Source organism: Apium graveolens, chromosome 11 (assembly GCF_009905375.1).
Source record: "Apium graveolens cultivar Ventura chromosome 11, ASM990537v1, whole genome shotgun sequence".
In the NCBI taxonomy this organism is placed as follows: Eukaryota; Viridiplantae; Streptophyta; class Magnoliopsida; order Apiales; family Apiaceae; genus Apium; species Apium graveolens.
In genome coordinates this window covers 130,578,928-130,592,330 of record NC_133657.1, presented here as the reverse complement: position 1 = coordinate 130,592,330, position 13,403 = coordinate 130,578,928, and the positions used below count along the sequence as shown (strand labels likewise).

At 32.3% G+C, this 13,403-nt stretch overlaps 1 protein-coding gene across 1 annotated transcript; it reads right to left on the bottom strand.

The window, feature by feature from the left end:
• Nucleotides 1-196: 196 nt before the first annotated feature.
• On the bottom strand, nucleotides 197-1,977 carry LOC141695182 (uncharacterized). Its single transcript, XM_074499446.1, has 4 exons — nucleotides 1,806-1,977; nucleotides 1,481-1,726; nucleotides 1,276-1,346; nucleotides 197-768 (listed from the first exon to the last, which is right to left on the bottom strand). Exons 1-4 carry the CDS (start codon nucleotides 1,891-1,893, stop codon nucleotides 289-291), a joined length of 885 nt encoding a protein of 294 aa, XP_074355547.1. The 5' UTR covers nucleotides 1,894-1,977; the 3' UTR covers nucleotides 197-288.
• Nucleotides 1,978-13,403: the final 11,426 nt, after the last annotated feature.

The window sequence follows — 13,403 nt, the reverse complement described above, 5'->3', positions numbered from 1 at the left end:
TTATAAACCAATTTAATCATATCCGAAATTGCTCACTTTAGTATTTGACATATAATAATGTGAAATTCAAAGTAATAATCACAAATTTTATGTCAGATAATCGATAATAATTCATAAACCAATTTAATCAGATCTGAAATTACTGAAAGTCTAAAATTTAATTGAAAAATAATCCAAAAAACAAAATACCTTTGTGACTAAATCGTTTAAAACTGGGAATAGTAAATTATCCAAACCTATTATTACTCAAAGTAAAAATGTAGTATGACATAGCTGACCCATCCATTCCTATACATCTTCTCCATTGATGAAGCTCCAGATTTCAGAAATGTCATCGAGAGTTAGTTCTCCTTCAAGTATTGAATCACTGGGACTAGTAGCACTAGCAGGTCCTTGGACAGTATTCACTTGACCCTCTTCCATGAATATTTGAACTCCATTTTCCCCAGCTACTTGATTGCCTCCTGTGTTCATAATAACATTTTCAGGTGTCCCATTTAACGCATTATTCAAATCATTTGATGCTTCTTGATTTGGAATCTGAAAAGCATCTGTCCGATAACCATCTTTCTGCAGGGTACTCACTTGATGACCCTCATTCTCAACTCCATTTTCCCAAACTACTTGATCGCTTTCGGTGCTCATGATAACATTTTCAGATGTTTCATCCAGTGCATTGTTTGCGTTTAATCCATTTATGATTTGTTCAACACCGGTAAGGGTATAGCAAACAGAGTTGGGGTTGTGCCTCGTCCCATCATTAAGTTTCTAGAGTGAAGATGAAATGCAGTGTAGCAGGATAAACAGAAGATTAGATCACATGATCACTTTGTAATAACAGTATACATAGGGTTTCATGTAGTGCAAACTTCCTATCCAGGGAGCATGTATATGGGAACATATATACCAGTGAACATTAGAGATATGTGAATACAATTTCCATAAAATTACCTTGAAATTGTTTCTCCAAAAAACAATTGCCCTAGCTAGCTTCTAATTAAATTTACTTCATTATCACTTACTATAAACCCAAGAAACAGATTTTATATACATCCACCAGGATATCAGAAATGATAACCGAGAAGTATATGCACATATCCAAACCGAAAGACTTTTAAAATCTAAATTTAATCAAGCGGAGACATGAAAATGAGTAATTTGAAACCTGGTAAAAGATAAGTGACATGTAACACATGCTTAAAAGATAGCGTTAATCAGTACTGCAAAACATTTAATGTGGCTATGAATAAGTAGGTAATGTTTTAGTTATAGTACCTCCTGATGGCTTGGGGATTGGTAATACCAATGCTTATTCCACGAGTTCGAAGAATTGCTTGAACCAGCTTCTGCTAATTAAATGCCAAACAATTCAGATATACTATATTTGCAAGATAAGATATATATAAACAAAATATATAGTACTATAGAAGTAAAATTCATGCATTATCATCATGCTCTTCAGAATTACCCCATATCATACCTTGTTGTGCATTTGGGGACTTTCTTCTTTTTCCATTTGTGTCATCAGAGTTAGTCCATAACCTTTTTTTGGGAGTTGTGAAAGTAGTTGCAGCACGCTGTCTCCCGGGAAAACTTAAAATTCGCGGCCATAGGCGCTGCCATAGGTATTTAATGTCAGGAGGTGCAAGTGGTTTTTGGAAGACCAAGGATGCTCCATTTTTAAGAGCCTCCTTTACCAAGTCCGTTCGGTTATCCTCGGCCATCACTGCACGATTTAGTCATTCCCAATCAAATTTGTAGTATATAAGGGTGTTGTGTGCCTGTAGTAATATAGTTCAACTTACAAATAATCGGCGTTCTGGTCAAGCAATGATCTCGAACACGCTGCATAAACTCAAATATGTCCATATCTTGCATGTGAAAATCAGCCATCACAATATCGTAAAAGCCTTTACGGGACTCAAGAAACTCCAGTGCTATGGCTGCTGAGGTAGCGGTTGTCACTGATAGTACCAAATCACCATAAAAATGTTAGTAACTATTTACATATTTTTTATGGCTTTTCATTAGGGCGTTATATTATACAGTATATACTGCATTTCAAGGGACATTGCTTTTAGTTTTTGTTTGTTTTGTAGTATCAACATTCTTTGGTCATTTATTATTAATGTTTTATTTATTACTGAACTTTCTTTTGATTTTATGTCATCCAAACGTTTTTAAGAATTTTTTTTGTAAGGAAACTATTTTAAGAATTTAACTAAATTATATCATACACATTAATTTGAAGCAAAAGCCAAGTATATATATACACATATTTTAGGATAAGAATTATGTAAAGTTAGTTTTAACTTTAATTATATCATACACCTCCACATAATATTTTTTTTTACAAACAAATAGTACATACTACTATTGATGAGTTTTGGAAAAGACATCCAGATAATTCTAGATAAAATGATAAGTTAAAGCTGTATCAAAATTTTAATTGATTAAAATTTGTTAAATATTAATTTCATCATATATTTTTTTTCAGAAACATCATTTCTAAACAAAGTGCAACTAAAATTAATATATTTTTGAGGAGTAACCAAATGTTATAAAACCAATATTTTATAAAAACAAAATCCAAACAAATGGGATTTCAAAAAAAAAAGGATTTGATGATTAGAGGGAGAAGTGAACTTTATGATATCTTGAAATAGATGAAATTGAAGTAAATTCAAAATCTGTAAAGTAAAAGTATTACCAGGATATATAAAAATGAGAAATGTTTGGTAAATAGTCAAAATATTCCAAAAAATATGAAAGGACCCTGCATATGCATCTAATTATCAAATCTATTACCATTGTAGAGTTGTTGTTGAAGCAGAGATGATGTATATTCGAGTGAGGCAGGATTCTTATCAACCAACAACAGATGAGCAGATCTTGTTAAATCGGGGCAGCTATCATCACTTCTTACTCCATTTGCCCCGTGCATGTCCATCTTCAACTAAAGAACTTAAAGTTTAATATACCCTAAAATGCAATATATATGTATGTTTGTTATACTAGTTAATTGTTTTGAAAGATGAAGAAGGTATCGAAATGCTTGAACTTGGTCATGCAAGTGATGACATTTTTATTATGGGACCCAAATAAATTAAGGACTTGCTCCCCAGAGTTTTCCACCCTTTTTAAAACTCGGGCAAAGGAGTAAATGTATATTATTATTATATAATTTTTTTCCCACCCCGAAATCTTTAAGTTTGGTTTGAAAAAATGTGTAAATTAGCGGTAAAAAGTAAATGAAATGAAGTGATGGACCAAACAAAAGTTAACATATAAAATGAGTACGAAAAAAGTTAGGTAGTTGAACTTTATATTATTAGATTTCATCATAAATTTTGAAATGTAAAGAATTGATAGATACTTCAAATTCAAATAAGAAAATGTAAAAAAATGAATGAGATTGATAGATTAATATTTAAAATGATGTTATATTCGTCTATTTTTAAAAAAAATTCTAAGAAACTAAAAACATACATAAAATATAAGCATAAATTTATTGCTATAAAATTATATGCAACCGTTTTTTTCGCAACAATTTTTGTCATATATCAAATGTCAAAAACAGTTAACCAAATTATTAAAATTTTAAAAATTGACTTTAGTGCCCCCTTCTACAAAAAGATAAATTAGAGATTGAAAACTTAATAACGACTTAAATGTGGAGATAGAGTGCATAGCGCCTATTCATCTACCTACCTACTAAATTTGGCATGTTTTGATTAATATACTATAATTATTTATACATTCAAACATACAATTTAATCTATCTTTTATTATTATATAAAATACGAACTATTGAAAAATTTGATATGGTACCTATTTTTTGGTACACGCTAAATTTACAGAATTACCCTCACTACAAAAAAATGTTTAAATACAACCGTCCAAAAAACGGTTGTATTTAGTTAATTACAACCGTTTTCAGTTGTATTTAACTAAATACAACCGATTTTTGAGCCGGTTGAAATTGCTCGAGTCATATTTAATAAAACGGTTGTATTTAGCCGGTTCACTGTGTCTGGCTAAATACAACCGCGTAAATACAACCGCTTAAATTCAACTGCATTCAGTCGAATTTAAGTTTAAAAATCCCGCCAATAATTTTGAACTCAAATTTTCAAATTTTCGTTCAAATTTGAAAAAACCCGCCAAAAATGCTAAATTCAACTATATATGCTTGTTTATCAAATTCGACCACTTTTAGTGAAAAATTAAATTATACTGTTTTCAGTAGATTTTAAATTTCAACCGTTTTTGGTTGATTATTATTTTCAACTAATTTCGGTCGAATTTACATAACAAAATCCCAAAAAAAAATCCTGTTTTGAACTGCCCCTAAAGAAAAAGCCATTTATTTTCCTTGATGCACCAGACAACATGAAATAACAAACGAAAACATATAAAACCAACACTTGCTTCAAAATCATTAAACTGGTTAGCTATAGTTATGCCCAGTTAGTTTGGTCATCGATGTTTAGTACTAGAAAGTTTGATGATCATTGGTTACACGCCCCATATAATTTAACAAAAGAGCTATACATAGCTTTACAAAATAGGAGCAGAATTCTAAAACCCAGCAAGTCTTTCGGTTCATAAAAAGCTAAGTAGATATTACCAGGCTAATATTGAAAGAGATATGTCCTAAGTCCAATCATGTATGAGTATTTAGGAATAACTTTTATGTAATATGTTTTGATTTCATTGATATTAATAAAAGACTTGTTTTGTTTTTATTGCGGGCTCTATCTATTTAATTGTTTAAATAAGATATACCACAGTTTAGAGTAAAACTTTTTATGGATTGTGATGAGATCATAATAATGAGACCTAAAAGATGATAACTCTAAATTTAAATAGTTCCTGGTCGTAGGATTACTAACTAGTAATTAATAATCCGCAAAGATCGGTACATAATATGCTTGCTTCATTATGAAGGATGTCTGTTATCATAGACATTTGTGTGGTGACACTATAGCTAGTATGTAGGTGCTTATTATAGAATAAGTTCACTGGACATGACTCACACAGCTGAACAATTGATGGAGTTCACTCACGTGTCAGCAGTTGTTCACATAGTGATAGTTGTACAAGTATCCTTAGACTTGAGGTTATCATAGTCATCTTGTGTACACTGAACTATGCTTTGGTTTAGTTCTTAGTCTCAAGGGACAATTATAAGGGTATAGGAATTTGTACACGAAGATAGTGTATGATCAATAAAGGATCTACCCCTTCCAGTGAAGGAAGAGAATGTTCAATGCTGATCCACTTATGCTAGTTCAGGAATCTCTGGCCAGAGCGAATGAAATTAGAAAGGAGTTTCTTATTTACATTAAATAGAACTAAGCATAGTGAATGGGAAAGCAAGTGATTAAATAAGATAGGCTTGGCACAAGTTCCATGCCTTGTATTTAATCGTGACATTGCAGGGTAGAAAGAATTGATTGTACGGTAACTACTCACTGAATAGGTTCTTGGTATTCTAAGCAGTGAATTCGTATTATCCAGATAGTCGCGATATGCTGAGAAGTATCCCTCACGAAATGAATTAGAGAATTTATATAAATAATGATAAAATAGTTTTATTATTATTTATTTCTACTACCGGCTTAATATTGAACCTACAGGGTCACACCATAAAAGAGAATGATTTAATGGTGGAGGAATTAATTAATAATGGCTGATAATTATTTATTTATGAAATAAATAATTAATTGACAAATTTAATAATTGATTAAATGAGATTTAATTGATTATAAATTAATTAAGAAAAGGTTCTTAATATTAGTAATTAAGAATTTAAATCAAGTGAGAGAATTATTTTTTAAGAGTTTAGAAAAAGGATTAATAATTAAAAGGTGTTTTAATTATTAGTGAGAATAATAAAGGGTTAATAATAATAATATTTTATGGGAAAATTTTCAGCTGAAAATTTTGCCTATAAATATACTATTATAAACCCTATTTTTGCCTCAACCAAAAAGATTTACAAAACCCTAATTTTCTCTATCTCCTCCTCCTTCATTACATCGTTTTCTTGGTGGATACTGGTGGAGTGCTTCACGCTTGAGGAGCAGCTGCTAAGGATCTCCGTTCATCATTTTTGGATCGCCATTAAAGACCTCCATCTTTCCATTAACGTAAAGCTTCTTAAGGTAAACATACTGAACTATGAATTAAATATTATTTTTCGCATGGATCCTGCGGAGGGTTTCGGTTTTTTTTAAGATTTAAATTTACGTTTTCGCTGCGTTTATGTGCTAAAACCCTTCAATGGCATCAGAGCTACTTGCGAAAAGTTTTTAATTCGTTTATGTGTTTAACTGTTTTCGATATATGAGCATGTACGTGATTCGCCATGATTTGATGTTGATATAATATGCTTATATATGTATGGTTTTGACAATATATGATATTCATGTGAGTTGTATAATCATAAGATGATTATATAATCTGTATATATACTGATATATACATGATTTATGTTTGTTCTAATTATGAGAATCATATTAGATACGGATTCTGAATTGGCTGCTGCAGATTTGCTGAAATCTGGGTCTGGTGCCGATTTACGCAAACGAATACCATATTCCATAGGTAAACGAGCGTATGAACAAAACTGATAGCTATAGCTATCAACGACTCGTCTGTAAGGCGTTTGACGTCGTTTACTGCTCGTAAACAGTGATTCTGATTTTTCTGATTTGATTCTGATTTTTCTGATTTTTGTCATATTTTCTTTTTATAATTAGATCATGGATAATATGATATGTTAAGATCAGATTATGAGTTTTAACATGCTTTTATGTGTTGTATGATCATTGTGGATGGTTATGGCCTTTCGACCTTAGTGTAATGGTTTTGGTTTTGGTTTTAGTTTTAAATACGACTTGCATGTCGTCAATCTTTGTAATCATAAATATCGAATGTAACTCGAGTTATTCTTGTAAGTTCATTAGATTAGTTTTACTTTCAATCATGTAATATAATTTAAGTCTCAAGAAGGCTATCCAATGGAGGTGATACAAAGAAGAAGACGAGGCATACAAGAAGTCTAAACAAAGAAGAAGACTTATGTAATAAGTAGTTGTATTTATTTCCATCACCATATTAGATTGACCTTGATCTTTATCATGAGCTTGATAAAGATCACATAGGATGGGGCCATAACCAAACATATTTACTTTATTGCACTTTACATTTACTTGTTTATTTAATTTTATATATGAGATATATGCCTATGTTTACCATTTAGGTGAACTTAAATCAATATAAGGCGTGCTCTAGAAAATCTAGAATAGGAATTGTTTCTTGCCTTAACAATAAATATTATGAATACGATCATGAGATTCTTGTGTTTATGAAACACATAATTGAATATGAATTTTCAATATTGAGAGAAATGATGATTCTGTCAACAACAGATTTCTATCTGTAAGAAAGGGTTATTAAGTGACGCCTCTTGACAATGCTCCACCCGATCTGGGAATCATCTGATTATCGATTATTGATTTGAAATATTTAATTTAAAAGGAAGAATCTCTTTATAATATGATTATGATCGGAACATAATATAATCCCTCTAAAATTAAATAATATCAAGTAGTAATTGGTCAATGACACAACGGGCTTGTGTCGGTCATAGCCTTCCAACATGGTAGAAAGTGGTTCTTATTTTTAAATCATTGTCGTTTCGTGCTACAGCCGAGGGCTTTGATTTCGAAATAAGAAATACTTGTCTATTACATAGAGATGTGTACATTGAATTAGAATCTAAAGGTCGGTACGTGCTACAGCCATGGGCCGTTGGAGACTGATTCAATTGTACGAAATGTTGGGTTAGACTTGACTTAGAATATTGAGTTTGTCGTGCCACAGCCGTGACTCAATTATTCAAGAGGCTAAACTTATATTAGGGAATAACATAAGATGTAATTGACAAGAGTTGTCTGCCTATTGATCATCACATGACGTTTCGTGCCACAGCCGAGGTTGTGTGATGGAATGTAGGATCCCTATTCCCACTAGCATTATAAATGCTTAATTTTCACTTAGGGGGTTGAAAAAATTAGATAAACTAGTGGGAGACACTTATGAATAAAGACCCGATTCATATAGTATTTTGAAATGAAATTGAATATTTGCTAAGTGCTGTTATGTGTTTATCATTTACAGATTTACTATATTCGTCATGTCTTCTGCACTATCACTTCGGAGCATACTAGATGCTCACAAGTTGACTGGTCCTAATTTAGCTGTTTGTTTTCACTGCAACAAGCTGGGGCACTGGAAGAGGAACTGCAAGGTTTACCTTGCAGAATTGAAGAAGAAGGGTAGTGAGACTACCGCTTCTGATTCAGGCATGTTCATGATCGAAGTTAATATGTCACTAGGTCAAATTTCTACTTGGGTATTAAATACTTCCTATGGTTCTCATATTTGCAATTCGTTGCAAGGACTAAAGGGAAGTAGGACTCTTGAAAAAGATGAGGTGATTCTACGTATGGGCAATGGAGCAAGGGTTGCGGCCATATCTGTAGGATCATTTAGTCTACATATGCCTAAGGGCAAGACTATTATTTTGAATAATTGTTATTACGTTCCCTCTATTGTGAGGAATATTGTTTCTATTCCTATATTGGATTTGGATGGTTTTTCATTTATTATTAAGAATAATGAATGTTCTATCCTTAGAGATAATGTTCTTTATGGACGTGGTATTTTAAATAATGGTCTGTATGTATGTGACGTAGAGCATGATTTACTTCAGATTGAACAAACTAATAAAAGAAAACGAGATGATGAAAATCTGACCTATTTATGGCACTGTAGGCTAGGTCATATTATTGAAAATAGACCGCGGACATTGCATAAGGAAGGGTTACTTGACCCCTTTGATTTTGAATCATATCCTACATGCGAGTCTTGTCTATTGGGTAAAATGACCAAATCTCCATTTAGTGGACATGGAGAGAGGGCTGCAGATTTGCTAGGATTGGTACACACAAATGTATGTGGACCAATGTCTACGCAAGCCATGGGTGGATTTTCATACTTCATTACTTTCATAGATGATAGATCTAGATTCGGATATATGTATTTGATGAAACACAAGTCTGATGCCTTTGAAAAGTTCAAAGAATATAAACATGAAGTGGAGAAACAAACCAAACACAGTATTATAACTCTTCGATCAGATCGAGGTGGTGAATACTTGAATGCAGAGTTTCTAGATTATCTCAAAGAAAATGGTATAGTCTCCCAGTGGACTCCTCCATATACTCCACAGTTAAATGGGGTATCTGAAAGGAGAAATCGAACTTTGTTAGACATGGTTCGGTCCATGATGAGCTATGCGAATCTTCCAGTATTCCTATGGGGTTATGCATTGGAAACCTCAACATATTTACTGAATAAGGTATCTTCCAAATCTGTTCCTCAAGATCCATATGAGATATGGAAAGAAAGGAAACCGAGTCTTAAACACGTTAAGTTTTGGGGATGTCCAGCTTATGTCAAGAAAGTTGACCCAGATAAGCTGGAATCTCGATCCGTAAAATGTAATTTTGTGGGATATCCTAAAGAGACTTTGGGGTATTACTTTTACACCGATCATCGGGTGTTTGTCTCCAGACATGCTACCTTCTTGGAAAAGGAGTTTATCCTTGAAGGAAACAGTGGGAGCAAAATTGAACTTGATGAAGTTCAAGAAGCACAAACTACTACGTATCAAGTGGAAACACCTGTTCAGACTGAACAACCTTCTGTGGAACAGCCCATTCGTAGGACAGGGAGAGTGTCTCGCCAACCTGAGAGGTATTATGGCCTTGTCATTGAGAAAGACAATGAGTTGTCAATCATTGATGATGACGACCCTGTGACCTATAATGAGGCTATGAGTAGTGTTGACTCAGAGAAATGGCATAGTGCCATGAAATCCGAAATGGAATCTATGTATACCAACCAAGTATGGACTCTGGTTGAGGCGCCTAAAGGTGTTAAGCCTATTGGGTACAAGTGGGTATACAAAAGAAAGATTGGAGCAGATGGCCAGGTGGAGACCTATAAGGCCAGGCTCATGGCAAAAGGATTCAAACAAAGGCAAGGGATTGACTTTGATGAAACTTTTTCGCCTGTAGCCCTGTTAAAATCAATTCGGATTTTGCTTGCGATCGCTGCTTACTACGGCTATGAGATCTGGCAAATGGACGTGAAAACGGCCTTCCTCAATGGGGAACTTGAGGAGGAAGTGTATATGACACAGCCAGAGGGTTTTCTTTCCAAGGGAAATGAACACCTAGTGTGTAAGCTGCTGCGAACCATATATGGTTTAAGGCAAGCTTCTCGTAGATGGAACATCCGTTTTGATGAGACAATCAAAGAGTTTGGTTTTATCAAAAACATAGATGAACCATGTGTCTACAAGAAAGTTAGTGGGAGCGCGGTAACATTTCTTGTATTGTATGTGGATGACATACTTCTTATAGGAAATGATATACCGATGCTACAATCAGTCAAAGTATGGCTATCAAAGAACTTTACCATGAAGGACTTGGGAGAAGCATCCTACATTCTCGGTATGAAGATCTATAGAGATAGATCTAGAAGAATGATAGGTCTTACCCAGGGTACATACATCCAGAAAGTGCTTAAAAGGTTTAGCATGGAAAACTCCAAAAGAGGTCTCATACCGATGAGCTATGGAGTGTCCCTTTCCGAAAAAATGTCTCCTAAGACACCTGAGGAAAGAGAGCGTATGAGTAAGATTCCTTATACTTCAGCAATAGGATCTATCATGTACGCGATGTTGTGTACAAGGCCTGATGTTGCTTATTCAGTTAGTATGACGAGCAGATATCAGTCCAATCCAGGTGAAGACCACTGGAAAGCAGTGAAAAACATCCTTAAGTACTTGCGAAGGACTCATGACATTTTTCTTATTTTTGGTGGTGAATATGAGTTGAAAATAGAGGGTTATACTGACTCTAGTTTTCAATCAGAAAGTGATAGCAAATCCATGTCAGGGTACATGTTTACTTTGAATGGTGGTACAATTAGTTGGAAGAGTTCCAAACAGTCAACAACGTAGCAGACCCACTCACAAAGCCACTTTCTCAGAGTCACTTTGATCGTCATAAAGACAAGATGGGTATTAGATACCAGAGTGATTGGCTTTAGTACAAGTGGGAGATTGAAAGAGATATGTCCTAAGTCCAATCATGTATGAGGATTTAGGAATAACTTTTATGTAATCTGTTTTGATTTCATTGATATTAATAAAAGACTTGTTTTGTTTTTATTGCGGGCTCTATCTATTTAAATATTTAAATAAGATATACCACAGTTTAGAGTAAAGCTTTTTATGGATTGTGATGAGATCATAATAATGAGACCTAAAAGATGATAACTCTAAACTTAAATAGTTCCTGGTCGTAAGATTACTAACTCGTAATTAATAATCCGCAAAGATCGGTACATACTATGCTTGCTTCATTATGAAGGATGTCTGTTCTCATAGACATTTGTGTGGTGACACTATAGCTAGTATGTAGGTGCTTATTATAGAATAAGTTCACTGAACATGACTCACACAGCTGAACAACTGATGGAGTTCACTCACGTGTCAGCATTTGTCATTTGAAATTTTAAATGATATAATTTCATGAACCAGCCGACTAATTAAAATTAGAATAATTAAATAAGAATAATTAAGTAATTTTAGAAAGTATCGATCGATTACAAAACTTTTAAATGTATTGTTTATAGCCCGAGGCCCATTATTCTGACTTTTTAACTACGGATCAATAAGATAATTCGATTTTAGCCCGAAATATCAATTAGAATAATATATAACTTCATATGAATTAGAAGTTAAATTGGTAAAAAAAAGATAACTTTAATATCAATTATAATGATATAGAGTTGTATATGAAATAAAATTTAAATTGTTAGAGTAATTTACTTCGATATCAATTATAATTAGAATTAATTGACCAACCAACCGACCAGTTAAAATGAGAATAATTAAGTAAGGGTAACTTAGTAATTTCAGCAAGTACCGACTGACCGACTACCAAACTTTTAATGTTTCGTCTATTATAATATAGTACTAGCCTAAAACCCGTGCGATGCACAGATTATTTTTAATATTATATAATTTTTGAATTTAATTTGAAGTGTAAATTTTAAGCTCTAAAATTTATTTATTAGAAATTTTTGATAATTATTTTAAATATGCATGTGTATAATTTAGTGAAATTTTAGTTTTTAAGAAACATCACTTATTGAAAGATTTAATTTTGTTAAAATTCATAGGGATATTTACAAAAGATAATTATGTTTAATTTAAAAGATAAATTTTAGCTCGCATCAATAGTAAACGAATTATCTTTATTTTGGTATACCGAACAAATCTAATTAATTAAATTTAAATTTATTTTGGGTTAATTTTTTAAACCCGCATCAATGATAAATAGTTTATATATCAATGGTAAACCTCAATAAAAGTACATATTATTTTATGTTAGCTGGTATAATTATTTTCTTATTTTAATTTTGATTTATCATGAATCCGTTGTATATTTTTTTTAGCCCGGATAAATAACATGTATTGGTTTATTTTAGTCTGATGCGATTATACTGACTAAGGAATCATCTCTATTTTTATTTTATTAAAATAGTTTTGGATATTATAGAAATTGAAAAAACCCCGTAGTTATATAAACCCAAATATTATACACACAAATCTGCAATCGAACTTAATACTTTGACTATAAGAGTCACAGTTATCCCACAATCCTAAGCCTACATTATACCTAGCAACGAATTAGGTAGACTGTAATTTTATTTTAACACAGATCAATAATATAAGAATTTCCTTTAATTTGAATATAATTTTAGTTTTAGTGTAGATCAATAATATATATTATTTTGTTTTAGCCTTAAGCCCGTTATATCAACCATCTAATTATATTTAGTTTGTTTTTTATTTTATTTTAGCTCTAGTTAAATATTATTTTGCTTTAAGCTGAATAGATAACATATTTTATTTTATTTTGATGACATTATATCGACCAATACATTATGTTATAGCCCGGTTTGATAAAGTATATTTTAGCTAGATCGGTAGTATTTATTACATTATTTTACCCTGAGGTAGCAAATCTTGGTTTAAATCTTGGTTTCATTTTATTCCGAAATGAATATTATTATGTTTTACACCGAATTGATAATATGTATAATTTTATTTTAATCTGATGACATTATATCTTTCAAATGAACTTACTTTCAATTTATTTCACTACACCATAAACAGCCTATTGCAACTAAAAAAAAAGTTGGTATAGGTCTAAAATATGTTGCTGTAGGCCCAAAATATTCAAAGGCAA